At 34.9% G+C, this 16,163-nt stretch overlaps 1 protein-coding gene across 1 annotated transcript in view; it reads right to left on the bottom strand.

Annotated features, from left to right (window-relative positions):
- LOC134664728 (uncharacterized) overlaps positions 1-16,163 on the bottom strand; it is a 115,534-nt gene that overhangs the window by 72,679 nt on the left and 26,692 nt on the right. The window contains exon 2 of the mRNA XM_063521478.1: positions 6,871-7,248. Coding sequence (XP_063377548.1) covers positions 6,871-7,248 — 378 coding nt within the window. The remainder of the gene's footprint in view (positions 1-6,870; positions 7,249-16,163) is intronic.

Genomic DNA, 16,163 nt, shown 5'->3' with positions numbered 1-16,163 from the left:
AGTAAGTAACATTTATTTCGGTTTAAGAGGATTACTATAAAAAGCTAGTTTTGTGACTTAATTTTAACTTAGCATTAAATTCGTTAATTAATTTCATTAATTTGTATGACTGAATTAAGTAAGATCGGTACCCGAAGGAAGTAACTGTCAGTTAGTAAATTACACAGAGTAAATATTATCATTCTCGATTTACGTTTCAGCCGGCAAAAGAGTCTTTGAAAGGCTACTCGAGATAATTCACGCCCCGAGTGCAGCGGCGGCAGATTAAAATGCTGGAAATATAGTAAAAGACGGGAAAAATCTAGTTATTTGTTGCATTCAATACGATGCGATGTTAATAGTCTATTAATTTAGGTAGCAACTGAGACTTAAATGTTTTACTAATAAAACATTTCAAACAAGGCGACAGGTAATAAACCAACTAAGTTCTCATTTTAAGTAATTAGCAGACAGATGTAAAATGTTGACAAATTTAACAATGTTAGGTACTTGTAAAATGAAACATTATCTCAGTGACGCTTCCAACGGAATGTTAATAACAGAGCAACATATGGGCGTAATCCATCTTGTAGGAATCCGGTAATTACCTGAGTAATGTGCAAAGATATTGGGTTGAGTTAATTAAAGCCAAACAAGACCATCTGATGCTGTATACTGTATATATAACTAATTAATTATATATGATTGTTTACGTACTATTGTAGAGAGTATTGCTTAGGCCTTGGAGGCTCAGCCTACCCCGACTCGTGTCATTAGATATCTACCTCTAGGTATGAAATATTGTTTGTTATTTACCAGTTGCATTACGGTAGAGGAAATTAATCCAATATTGAATGCGAAAAGTTTTGGGATTAGATTTCCAAAGCGGAACTTTTACCTTTAGGACGCAACTATGAAAAAGCTTAGATGAGGAGATTTTTTATAAGGATCCATCTTATCGATGTTTAACTAATTAATAGGATTTAAATGTTTTTGCTAATTAAATAGGTACATAAATTTACAAACTTATAACTAGGTAAATATAATAAAAATTAAGGGTATTATATGCTATTAGGCCACAGGAACCCATTTTAAATTATAATTTTAAACTGAAACGGGACGTTAATTATTTGACCTGACGTTTCGAAAGTGACGTTACGTTCGTGATCACAGGCAAACTGGCGAGGAATAGTATCGACATCTTCTTGCCGCGCGGTCTAATTGAACTACTTACAATTACCCGCACTTGATCTTGATTATTCACTTGTTGTCACTTTTACTACACACAGTCACGACGTACGATGTAATGTGACTGGATGTTTTTTTACGCTTACGTTTGCTAATCACTGAATTCCACGAAGACGAATTCCTCTGTAGTATAAATGTTCCGTTGAAAGGAAAAAACAATTTTTACACTTCTTTATAGGACAGATGCCCCGGTTGTGACATTTGTGACCACGGGCCGGGTTTGGTTATTTATTGTTTAAACTTAATACAGGGTGATTCAGGAGACGTGAGCAGGACTAACACTGCGCATTTCGTAAATAATAACCAACTGTTTCGTATCAGTAACTATTAGTGAGTTTAACGTTAATTTTGTAGTCATGTTGAAAAAAAAAGTTATTCATTTATTTACGACATGCATGGTCACCCTAAAATTAGAATACCAAACTACCGATATTCTGTGTCAAATTGAATGTCATCACTGTCATCACGGTGTGGTTACTTTTGAAAACTCGTATCTCACCAAGTTTGACAGTTCATTTTCTTCGTAATCAAAATGCTGTCATTACGATAAAAGAGGTTTTATGTTTATTAATTAGGTTTTGTAGGGTGACCAAGATTGTAGAGAATTAAATTTACCCTCACAAAAAAGTTAAAAAATAGGAAAAAGTGTGGTTGTTTCACCTAAATACTACGGTGATCGATCAATTATCAGTTACTGAGTGTGTAGGCTTAGTCCTGCTCACGTCTCATGAATCACCCTGTATATATAAATGCAAGTGTCCTGACTGACTGACTGATTCATCAACGCAGAGCCGAAACTACAAAAGCCAGAAAGTTGAAATTTGCACACCAGATTGCATTTATAAAGTGTACAAGAGATAAGAAGCGATTTTGAGAAATTCAACCCCTAAGGGGGTTAAAAAGGGGATGAAAGTTTGTATGGGGTTCAAGTTTTATTTTAAGCTAGGAATTTGAAACTTAGTAAAAAGATATATTATTAAAATACAAGAAAACTTATTTCAGCGTTTTTGAAAATTCATCCCCTAAGGTGGTGAAAAAGGGGTTGAAAGTTTGTATGGATATCTTTGTATTTAGGGATATTATTAGAAGACAGGAAAAGTAATTTCAGCGTTTTGTAAAATTCATCCCCTAACAGGGTTAAAAAGGGGTTGAAAATTTTAATCCATTACAAATGCTTTGAAACTTCGTAGAAAGGCATAATAGCCGATTACAAAAAAAAAAGTGATTGCAACATTTTTTGGAAATTCAACCCCTAAGGGGGTTAAAAAGGGGATGAAAGTTCGTCTTCGGGTGCAAATTTTATTTTAAGCTAGGAACTTGAAACTTTGTAAAAAAGTATCAAATTCAAATACAAGAAAACTAATTTCAGCGTTTTAGAAAATTCATCCCCCAAGGTGGTGAAAAAGGGTTGAAAGTTTGTATGGATATCAAAAAATTTTTCCAGAGCGGGACTTGAATCTTTGTATTTGGGGATATTATTAGAAGACAATAAAAGTAATTTCAGCGTTTTGTAAAATTCATCCCCTAACAGGGTTAAAAAGGGGATGAAAGTTTGTATGGGGTTAAAGTTTTCAAATTCGTAGCTCAAAAGAAAACTTTATTCTTTTGAGCTACGAATTTGAAAATTCGTTAAAAGGTATATTATTAAAATACAAGAAAACTAATTTCAGCGTTTTTGAAAATTCAACCCCTAAGGTGGTGAAAAAGGGGTTGAAAGTTTGTATGGATATCAAACATTTTTTCGAGTGTGGGACTTGAATCTTTATATTTAGGGATACTATTAGAAGACAGGAAAAGTTATTTCAGCGTTTTGTAAAATTCATCCCCTAACAGGGTTAAAAAGGGGTTGAAAGTTTGAATCCATTACAAATGGTTTTGAAACTTCTTAGAAAGGCATAATAGTCGATTACAAAGAAAAGTGATTGCAACGTTTTTGGAATTTCAACCCCTAAGGGGGTTAAAAAGGGGATGGAAGTTCGTCTGCGGGTGCAAATTTTATTTGAAGCTAGGAACTTGAAACTTTGTAAAAAGGTATTATATTAAAATACAAGAAAACTAATTTCAGCGTTTTTGAAAATTCATCCCTATGGTGGTGAAAACGGGGTTGAAAGTTTGTATGGATATCATGCATTTTTTCGAGCACGGGATTTGAATCGTTGTATTTGGGGATATTATTAGAAGACAATAAAAGTGATTTAAGCGATTTGTAAAATTCATCCCCTAACAGGGTTAAAATGGGGTTCAAAGTTAGAATCCATTACAAATGCTTTGAAACTTCTTAGAAAGACATAATAGCCGATTACAAAAAAAAGTAATTGCAACGTTTTTGGAAATTCAATCCCTAAGGGGGCTAAAAAGTGGATGAAAATTCGTCTTTAACTTTTTGGAGAAAAAGGTAATAAATTAAAAAACATGAAAACTAATTCAAGCATTTTTGAAAATCATCCCCCAAGGTGGTGAGAAAGGGGTTGAACTTGAATCTTTGTATAAGAGAATAGGTACCTACCTAGGCATACTAGTCACAGCTAGTATTTCATATAAATAATAATCAATATCAATGAAAATTGGGTACAGTGAAGCGATGAAAATATGTATAATAATTATAATAAACTTTAGGTACTTGTTCCAAAATCTTTTACGGTTTTGGCATTGGGAAGTCACTATCTAATGACAACAAGCGATGTCTAGTCGAGTCGCATAAATAAATCTCCTATTGCTATGATTTATGACAAAATTCAGAGATAATTCAAATTCCACATTCACCCAATACCTATTGCAAGTTTTATGGCGCGTGTAAGTATTGGAGCGACGGGGAATCGATGGTACACAACACAAATCTATTTTTAGCCGGACGTTTATAGGCGATGCTCTTACCAAGTGACGTCAGCTTAATGGCTTGATGTTTCTTCAACGATAGACACGATACACTTAACGTCTTTGCAGAAAATAAAGTCAGGAATTAGGTCAACGAGGGCTATGTTATGATACACTTCGTGCGATAAGCCTTTGCATAGGTACATTTATTTTAGCCAAGGTACAATAAGTATGACATTAGCATTAGCTATGAAAGAAGCAACTGTACGACTGAAACAAGAGGTGGTCAGCTATAAATCAACAAGTAAATAGTATTTCTGTTTTTAGTTATTTTGCAATAATTATAAATCTAAAATGTTAATATTTAAAAAACGCATCTTTCATAATGGCAGTTAACTTTTTCCACTTTATAAATTAAAGAGGATTATAATTTATAATCTATCAAGATAGTGTCCAAAGTATAAAATGTAATAAGATTTCTTCGATAAATAAAGCTATGTTGGTCCCAACATTGTAAAATTCGTTTATGTATCGAGTGAAGCTCAGTCGACCAGGGAAGTTACGCCCCGAGGGTGGCATCGCATCGGTCGGAAACTTTGTACTTCTTTATATCGAAGCAAAGCAATAGTTTCCAGTGCTCCTATCTTCTTTTAAAATTCGCTTTCCGTTTTAACGGTGACTTGAAATGTTTTACAAATTGTCTGGTGAAAAGAAAAAATATTTTAACAAAATATTATTGGATTAAATGAAACAAAACAGTTAATGTGACAGTCCATTTCCAACGACAGCTGCATTACTGTTGATTTTAGTACAGAATTGACAATAACGCCGACACGTTCAGTACCAGTAGTGCAGCTGCGGTCAGAAATGGAATGTTACCATTAGGCACAGAAATAGGATAAGGTAAAATAAGCTATGAAATTTATGAACTTTTACTACCAAAAAGTAAATGCAGTGTACTTGTACGTATAAGTACACTGCGTTTTCAGCCAGGTACCTATTAAATCAATTAAAGATATTGTAAACTTCTGTTTGTACACTAGGTGCAACGAAAGATATTGCTGCTATTTCACTATTAAGAACCAGTCTTTGTGAACTCCATAAAAATAAAAACGTTAGTATAAAAGCTTTATTACGCAATCCAAAATCTTCCGGCTAAATAAACGTGTCTACATTTCCATCAACTGTAGGCGCCAAAGGAACCGCGAAGCGTTATGATCGATAGCCAAGGCATTAGGGGTTTCGCTCAAGGTGTTCAGCCGTTCGTACGGCCACACCTATTAAAAAGCTATTTGCGAGCCCACCGGGGAATATGGAATGACACGCATACTACTTTACTATGCGCCAATGCGCTCTTGAATATGTACATAATATTATATTCTGCCTACTTATTTATTAAATTAACTTATTATACCTACTAATATTTAGTTACTGAAATAGGACAATGTTAAAACTTTAGAATTAAAAAATGTTTAGTCCTTTAAGAGTTTAAACCTACTAGTATAGACCTTAATTAATATTTCAATCTTTCTGACTGCAGTAACTTTGTCGCGTTATTGTTTGGCCTTATGTACCTAAACAAGTCGGTAAAGCTACTCATGAAGCATAATAAAATAAAGATACATATAATTTGTACAAAACCTTATTTGTTTATCTAGGTAGCAAATGAACGGCTGAGAGTGTTTATTACCGAGCCAAGCCTAATCTGAGTCTTAAGAGATTTTAATTAAGACAGCTAACATAAATTTCTTACTCCTGTTAGCTGTTAAACAATACGACGATCATAATCAGTTTATCTTTACGGAAGTTATAGCTCAATTAATCTAATAAACTAATAATATCTGGGAGACCGAGCTTTGCTCGGAAAACATATAAAAACTCAAAAATGCGCGTTTTCCCAGAGATAAGACCTAGCTAGATCGATTTATCGCCCCCAAAAACCATCATATAGCAAATTTCATCGAAATCGTTAGAGCCGTTTCCGAGATCCCCCAAAATATATATACATATAAATAAATAAACAAGAATTGCTCGTTTAAAGGTATTAGATAGTAGTCAACTGCTCATATACATATTAGCGATAGTCTTAGTAAGAGTTCTATTAGCTATTCAGTTTTTATTTAATAAACATGGCTCGGCAAATGGGTACTTACTCAATTACTCATGAGATCATATTTACATGCATGATTACATACAAAAAGTATGAAATCAGTTAACAAAATAAAACATACTATGGGGCTACATAATTGACAAACATGAAGTCCTAAAGTGAGCGTGTCATTGACAAAGCTTTGCTAATCAATGTTGGCCTCAGCTGGCCACAGCGGCGACGCCCGAATGTAACTCCGCGTGACGTATAGTAACCTATTACCTCCACTATCATCAAACGACCCAAAAGAGATCAGTAGATGCCGTTTATGTGCTTAACACGGAAAAAGTAGTATTTTTGTATCTCATACCAAAAATAACCGTGAGGAATGTAAAACTCGTGAGCAGTGAGTGAACCCGTTATATTTTGATGTATTACATATAACAAAACATTTCCGATTATTATCGTGACTGTGTTATTAATATTCAATGTAAATTGAAATTCATTCACTTCATTAAATTAATGAACTACAAACAGATTATATTATAAAAGCTTTAACGAAAACTGCAGCGATGTCGTTCAATGAACTTGCATACTCGTCACGTTTTAAAATACAACAGCATTTAAATTGTATTTCATCTGAATCCAGATTAATACTTCGAATAGTGGAAACGAGAACATGTCGTGACGCATTAGCAATTAAAACATGACAATGATTGAATATTCATTAATTAACTCACCAGATTTGGACACTCGGTATCGTAGTCCGCGTCCACCTTTAGGGTGTGTTCTGTTGTATGTTCCGAACTCCCCATAGTTGTTGTTTACCCGGCTGTATTCAGCTAAATGTCTATTTCCATCCAAATGATTTGGAAGCGACCTGTTCCAGCCCATGGTGTCGCCCACCACAGATCCGCAGACGGAACTTTCAGTCTGGCTCTTGGTGTCGCCATTGCAAAGGTCGCCACTAGACCTGGCGCGTCGACCTTTTAGCCCCTTGGCAGAGTGCTGGCTGATGTTAGAGCCCATACCGTGGCGGGACCTCACCAGGGCCCCGCCCCCCGCATCGCGCCAATCTTCTGTCGACTGATCGTTACTCCAGCGGCAGTTGCGGTTATCTGCAAACAAGCAGAAATATCTCTTTAAAAATACATACTACATAAATTAAACACGAATCTGGCAACGTATGCCTCTACAGAAACAAAGTGAAAGTAATGCAATGTTATTTCGAAGCACGTATATAGATTTAGTTTATTTCTCGCGCTGCGGCAACAAACAAGCCTCGGATACAATGCCGTATTACAAAATCCATTTCGAGTCTGAGCGTTTCATATAAATTGTTTGTGACTGCTCAGTCAAGATCTAAAGCTAAGCTGTAGATAACTTGTATACCACGCCGTCGTCTGAGGCTTTAATGTTAAAGTGTGAACGGAGAGTCATCACTTCCACACATACTTACGACCATACCATTGTCTGGGTATGTGAGTCGTGTTATTTACGTAGTACCTAGTACATGATGAACTCGCACTTTAAAATATCCTAATAAGTGTAACGTGCAGTAACGATATACGGTATACAGAAGTCATCATCTCATGTCAATATTGAAGTTGAGTTCCAAGATGTTCTCTTTTTGTTTGCGTTGAACTAAATAGCAGATTTTTCTGTAGTATTAAGTCACGGTTTTTAATTGTTTTCGCTTTTTTCAATAAATGTCGATTAAGTGATATTTCAATCAAGTATTCATGTGTTTTAGGATAGACCTCGGATTTATTAATGATTTTGACGTCAGTGATATGAGAGCCTTTTTGGTGTAGCAACAAAATCAAGCATTAGCAATCAACAAAAACAGACTTTGATAAGGGTTTGGCGGGCTCATATCACAATAGCTTAGCAGGGATTTGTCATTAACTTTTTGTGATCGAAATAAAATTAACATGAGAAATGAAACAGAAAGGTAATTTTCGTTTTACTGCGAATTGACTCAGGGATATTTTTGCCGTTTGAAAAAGGAAACACATAGCTTCTTAAAGTTGCCTCAGAAAATCAAGTTAAGTTGGGACCGAGTCGCTATCTACGGCAGCTCCTGCGACGGAATTACCTATTTAAATAGAAGGAAGGTGGCGAGACACGTCCACACCGTCGCAACGTGGAATAACTTCAGAGAATGAGTATAAGAATATCTACAAAAAACAGGTAAGAAGAGGAAATTAGTCGCACTGGTTTAAATAATCACTATTTAGTAACTATCCCATTCATAATCATTCTACCTAATATTAGGTTTTTTCTTCAAATAATCACTCGATCATTGTAACAATTATCTTCGCATCGCAAGATAATTGTCACAATCAATTCAATATTGATCGTGTTGTGGATTCCTTCTTTGTAAACAAACACCATAAACTGACGTCTAAGATGCGGAGTCGAGTCCACAAACAAGCATCGAGGTACTCTAATTAATCGACAATTTGGCAATGGCGTTGGCAACACCACAAATATTGGATTTTATAACCATCAAATCTTAGGTAAGTACCTGAGGTATCTACGTAAGTTAGTAAGTAGAAATGATACACGGTTGGTTGAGTGTTGAATTGTCAAAGCAAAATTTAACAGTCATAATAAATTATCGCGCAAGTATAAATAAATACGCTTATTTATACACAAAATATCATTTAATTCATGAGTACGTTTTCATAAAGAGCGTAAGTGGCTTGTTTTACGAGTAAGTAAGTTCAGATGTCACGAGCTCTGCAATAGTGATGGGCCGCTTGTAAGTTTTCAGCGTGAAATGTTGACTTAAATTTTGTATAAGTCTGAAATTTCTCTCTTTGTGTAATATTCACTTGTAAATTACATGTCGCAAATATATGTCAGCTACGATATTTTTTTACTCACTACATCGAAGCACCTCCTGTCTTGGGAATGGAAATTACACTGTCCGTTCGTCTTGTCTGTTTGTCAGCAAGCTCTATCTCAAAAACCGTTACAGGAGGACAGTTCTCAAGATTATCTTTTATAAATATTGCAGATATAACTGAAAATTATAAATAAAAATATATGAAATTAACGGAGTTCTTACAAAAAACGTTATTTTTTTGTGTTTATTATGCGGGCTCTATTTATTTATTTATCTAGGTGATGGCCCATAATAGATGAATAATTTAAAATGCAATTTTTAAAAGTTTGTAAAGATAAAATGTACAAACTTTACCCATCGCTAGTCGCGAGTCATTACGACATTTTCGAGGACTAATTATGGCGCTCGGTTGTCGGAGGCAGCCGACTAAAAATGTTACAGGCGCGTCTTTTGTCACAATTTCAAAAAACAAAATGCTGTGTACGGGATCTGGAATTTTTCACATTCTACACGACTGCCCAAAAAAATAGTACCTACACTACTGTGCGTAGTGTTCAGTAAATACTGATAAAATCACAATGCTGGAAACATCTACAAAAGGAACTAAATAAGTATTTTTTTACAGACGTTATTTTAACTTACGGAGTATCAAAGAGGTGAATTTTACCATTCTGAGAGCAATCTCAATTAAATAAGATATTTATTTAGCCCCAAGCAGCTAACGAATTAGATCCGTAAAAAAGTTTTTTTTTCATTAACTGCTAGGTATTTCACACAAATAAAGGAACTTCTGTAAGTACAGTCAGCAGTAAATTCTGTGTGTGGGATAAATTATCTAACTTCTAATGCTAAAAATGGCTTCTTATTAAGCTATCGGGGATTATACGTAACTATAAGTTATTAGTATGTAAGTTAGTAGCACCTATGTAAGTTAGGTGACAGCCCCCGATAGGGCTAGTTTGTGTGCGGGCTAATCCTCGTAAGACCCAGGCAAATTTTTGTGCTTTTGAATTTGGAACTTTCTTTTATTTATATATGAGTTTTCAAAACAGAAATTTAAATTGTACTTGTACAAGTACACGGGGACTACCGAGGGAAGGGCCGATAGTAAATTAAGTTTACTAATTTTATAACATTCAAACAGTCGTCGATATTTTAGACAAGAATAATAGTTGTTAGGGACCAGGCCCGCGCTAAGTTCATTTTTCGTAACTACGTATAGTATATTCCGGCCACGTGGTTTTACTGAAGTTTCAAACATGACCAAAATAATAATGGAGCATTTATTCTATCAATATAAACTAGGTGTAGGTACCTACCTAAATATAACTTCCATAATAAATTTGTTTTCGCGATTAGAACATTTACACTTTTCAACACACCTTTCATCAAGCAGATTGACAGTGATATCTCCCGTTTACACTGCTACAAAAAGGCAGCAGAAACATTTTCTAACCCTAATGCTTAAAATATCCTAAAATCCTGCTTGCGGGCACATCTACCAGATCTACCTACTATTATTAGGTAGGTACCTATGGACCATTAACGATTGATTAAACATATGCAGTATTAAAGCACAGGCTCATCAGCATAAAATTGATGAACTCCAATATTTAGTTTAGCTGCAAAACTAAATATACCTATGCTACCAAATGCGTACCAGTAATAACTAATGCCTGTGCATAATTATGAATAACTTAATAATTATCCACCGTCAAATTAAAATCAATATTTAAGGCATCTAATGTGATTTAGATTCAAATGAACATCTAAAATAACTATAGATCCATATTATAGGTATAATTGTTAGTTGTTGAGTACTACTTAAGTATTCCTTACTTCTATTTATCGAATACACAAATAACAAACTCATATTTTGCGGAAATATGGGGAAAATAATTGGTACCATTCAATACAGAAGCAAATATAAATTCAGTACCAATCTGAATAGTCCTCTAGTCGAGAATCTACGACAGTACCTATTTATACCTCCTTCTCCTTACACTTAAAGTACTTATAACACATATTGTTAATGAACCGTTTTAAAATACCCATTAAGGTCATGAGCGTCCTCATAATTGCTAGAATCTTCTGTTCTCAGGCGTTAAGAATGTTTTAGCAAAATGAAAGTGTTGCTCGCAGTGCTCCAAGATTAATGAATCCGCGGTGGGAGCAACTTCATTAGCGATATAAACCGCAAACACTCACTCTCGGTAGCGGTTACATACCTACTGTGTATAGCAATGGTATCGCCAAACTTTGCTCAAGTAGGGAAGATTTAATAAGATTATGTGTAATACATATAATAAATGTTTTCGTAGGTCTTGGGTAACATGACTTAGAGATAATAAGTTAAACATTCTACCTAGGGAGTAATACTCTCTTTATGTCTACGTGGAACAACACAATTTGAGCACGTGTGACTAGGATTTCCAACTTTTTTTGGTGGAATATAGTATTTTCCAGGATAAGGCATCAAAAATATAGTACTATTCAAAAAAATATAGTACTTTTAGATAAAGCACTAAACATGAGTGTAATATACGTTTAATCGGAAATATAGTATTTTAGAGTACTATATATTTTTCCAAAAGTATATAGTACAGAGAGCCGAAATATAGTACAATACTATATAATATAGTACGGTTGGCAACCCTACGTGTGACGTCATACAGTAGTGGTGAGTAGCGTGTTCTGGAACTTCGATAACGAACGAAGCCGACGTAAATGCGCAATTTGCCTGAATAGTTAGCAGATTAAACGCCATAATTTTGACTAGATGTTCCTATTTCTCGGAAGAGTTACTTTGTGAGTAGGTACCAGAAGCCAGTCTAGTGGTTACTGTATTGCCTTGAATTATAACATTATCACCTATATCAATATTTACACTTACTCGTACGAATAAATAAGCAAATAAACAATAGCTTTGCAGCAACATAATACAAACAATGCTACTTCCTTCACGTTACGTCTATTTGTACTTAGAACAATATATGGAGCAGACGGAAACGGTACCTACGCGAGATATCATTGTTGTAGCGAAAGCAAAAAATGCAGGTAAAACGATACCATGGCAAAAGTTGAGAAAGGCACCCGGTTTGCTACGACACGGCAGCAAAAAGTTCTATTGCCAAAGTACTCGTGGGAAAATGTATTAAAAACCACTAGTACTTTTTAATACAACGTAGGTACAAGTTTTAATAAACATTTGAAATAACCCATTAAGCTCTCTAAGCACTGAATGAAATGTTAAATTTAATCAAAACTACATGTTAAATCGGGCTGTTTTCTAGTACTGTAGACGAAATTAAAAGAAAGAATAGATCAAATGCGACATTTACAACAATGAAACATATCTACATATGAGATAAATAAAACGATTATAGCAATCACCAACATTAAGGCCCAAATTCCATATCTTACTTATGAAAATTCCCATGAATATAAAGGAGTTCTGAGTTTTCTGACGTAGAAAACAAATAAATATAGTCAGTCAGACAGAAGTCGGGTAGAATAGAATACAAGAACATTAAAATAAGCGACGTCAATAACAATAATGTAGCATTGAAGTCTCGCCTAATTGAACATTGACAAAGGACAGTGGGTTATTATGAAATGATGCATAACGACGACCTTTTTGTACCGTGCTGTAAAGCGCAGACGTTCCGACGTTTTTCAACTCTGTTATTATTTGTGTACGTGCTATAGCTTGACTCTGTGACAGTGACAATTGTAAAACATTGTAAACATTGTAGTTAGACAACGAATGGAAATACAAAACGTCACTATGAAACATGAGACTATAAGACATATTAAAACGGGTTATTCACGTAATTTTAATCGATTGTTAGTCTACATTTAATAATTTCGTGAGTATACAACCTATTAAAGAAATTTAATATGAATAAGAAAAAAATACTTCTGCACATTCCATAAATATATGCTTTTACTAGAATTCGAATAGCTTGGGTAAGGTACAATTAACTCAAAATTTTATTGAGTACAATTTTGAGTTTTAAAGTTATAAATTGTATGGAGATGACAGTTCAATAACGGCATTTAATCATCAAAAATGTAAAATTATAAAAAAAAAAACAGAATAAGCAATAACAAAAATATGGCGCTAGTGCAGAGTGGAGGTAGACGGGTAGGTAGGGCTGCACCGTCATTGAGACCGAAGAAATGTTGGATGGGTTTGAATTTGTGCCGTGTCCCACGGATACACAACATGGATACGGAAATATATTATAAATCAGCTTAATACATATAATAGCATATATCCGCATCATCATCATCTCAGCCATAAGACGTCCACTGCTGAACATAGGGCCCCTTACCATATCCGCATATATTATACAATAAATATACTCGTAGTAAACGTTAATATGATGTATTTAGGAAACTACCTCAAGTGGAATTGTTATACAAAATAAGCTTAATGAAGACATAAATAGGTAGACTGAGTATTTAGGCAGGTATATGTATTGGGGCCATTTTTTAATTTTTTTGTCAGATTTTTATAAATTGTGGTTTTGAAAAGAACCTTATTCTGGTCAGAAGTACACCAGAAATCCATTTAGGACAAAAAAAATGAAAATTCCCATTGAGTTACGGAAAATTCAATAAGTTTTCCGTAACTCATTGAAAGATTTTATTTTGTAGGACGCTTATGTTGTACAGAATAAGGAACTGTATATCCACAAAATTGTATAAGAAACTGAGTAATTAGAAAAGACGACAACAAAATGAAAAATGGCCGTTTGGTATCTTCCATCACAGGAAAGGAAGCTGCCTGTTCAGCCAAGTTGACGGGCAGATATGAAGCCGCACGGCAAATATGCGAAGAACAAAGCATGCTTCTTACATAATATTAACGTATTTGCATAAATCTCTACAAACTTCCTGACATGGAAGATTTCCAGATTCACGCCAAAAACGGTATTCTTTTATACTTTAAAAGGTTTATTCGGCGGCCTGAGGAATTTAACCTTCCCGATCTGGGTCGCGATGAAATCTCGCTGAGACAATTAAGAGCTGACACAAATGAGTCGGCGCTGCGCCGCTAACTGCTTCCTTCGACTTCACAATAAAATAACCGTTTCTATCAACTCCTTGCGCCGTCTGAGTTCTTGGTGCGAACGGAAGCCGAGATGCAGCAACTTTATTAATGATGCGCGGTCGAGCGGTCGATTAATCAATTTGTTTTGCTGTTTCGGTTATATCGTTAACTTCTCTTTGTTATTAGGTACTGTTTATGTTATCGAGTGCTGGTTGAGTTTGGGGTTAACGCGAGTAGTTTTGAATGTGAAGGGCGATTTTTAAAGAACTATTTATTTAGATTACAACACGTGAGTTATATAGAATACAATTAAGTCCCATCCCAGGGAACTTTTGAACTTTTGACTTTAACTATAAATAATAATTTATCACTTTTAAAAGACACAACACCAAACTGATTGTACAAAGGAAACTGCACACTTTATCCAGGTCACTTTACGATTACTTACGGCCACTTTAATAGCGAAAAGGGCAAAAAGCATTCCAAGAAATCCATTGGCGTCTCAAAGAACCTGACCCTGACGCACGTTTATGGCAATCGTAAAATAAATCCCGTCGAAGGACGCGAATGGGTAAAGGAATTTCTGAGGTGATGAACGCGAGTAAGCCGGGCTTGTGTTCACATTAGTTAGCGAGCAATTGCGAGCAGTCCACGTATCAGCCTAACCAATCAAGTGATCCGTAGCAACTGTATTTAACCAAATATCACATTTATACTGGACCGCCTCAAGCAATCGCTTGGTTGCAGTCGGTAACTACTTGATGGAAATAAAAGCCAAGCTCACGAAGTCGCTTTTCGAAATAGATCCGAGAAGACAGTTCTCCGTGCAAGTACTCCAATAGACGAAACTTGTTACTAGGTACTGATATGTTATGAGCGAGTTTATTAGTCAGAACCGATTCAAACTAAAGAAAACCAAGTACCATTGATTCAATTCGGTAGTGGTATTTAAAAAAATATTATTAATATTATAGTAATACCTACAACAACATAATATTAGATACTATTGTGTAAAATGCCCAACAGACCTGTGAAAATTTGCTTGCGTATTTTTAATTAAACTTGAACCGCATAGGTATTTTTATTATTTTTCGGGTACTTATTCATATTTACTGCTTTTTGTGTGGCCGCTGAATACATTCCCAATGATATACGGCCTAAATCTATCTATATCTATCTATATCTATTATATTATTATACATATAATAAAGCTGAAGACGGTCGAAAGTCTGTACATGGAAGATATTTGAAAAAAAGTTGGCTGGGGATACTTAGAATCGATAACAGAACACGTTCCAACAGTTTTTAGAATTTTTGTCTGTTTATCTGTTTATCTGTTTGTCTGTTTATCTGTTTGTCTGTTTATTTGAACGCGCATCACGTGAAAACGGCTGAACAGATTTTGATGAAAACTTTACTAATCTGTCGAGAAAATCCCCGGCCAGGTTATAGGCTATAAAAATTCAACCCCTAAAAGGGGGGGTAGCCATAACACTCGATTGACTTAAGTTTGCCCCTGAATCTTATGGCGCTACTTAGGAAAGAGGGGCAAACTCTTTTCAACTATTGCTCAATAGTTGTGCTACAACTATTGAGTATCCTGGTAAACTAACAGATGGCGCTGAATTTAATACATTGTGACATGAATAAGCCACCGAGGAAAGATTTTGCCAAATTAACTCTAAGTTTAGAAAGGGGGTACGGATATATCAACAAAAATAATGGAATAATGGAATGTTGATTTAATAAATTAATAATACAACAAAATTAAACGACAGTAAATTAATTGCCCCTCATTGCACAGTGCCATCTTTTGGGGAACTGAGTAAACATTAAGTAATCAAGAAAACTAAAAATGAGTTTACATAGTTACGTAGAGGTAAAATAAACACACAAATCAACACGCGTATAATTGCATAGTTATTTAAAATTATTAAGTTTCTCTATCATGAATTATACCTAATCGTAATTATTGCACCCATATCAAATCTATATTCATACGTATCGCCGTATGACCACGAAGGTGGGTACTTTGAAAAAAAAACATTGACCTCTGTCATTTGCAGTGCCGGATTAACCCTTTTAAGCAAAATAAGCACTTACTTATGGCACCAAAACCG

Source organism: Cydia fagiglandana, chromosome 1 (assembly GCF_963556715.1).
Source record: "Cydia fagiglandana chromosome 1, ilCydFagi1.1, whole genome shotgun sequence".
NCBI lineage: Eukaryota > Metazoa > Arthropoda > Insecta > Lepidoptera > Tortricidae > Cydia > Cydia fagiglandana.
This window is presented reverse-complemented; position numbering and strand designations above follow the sequence as displayed.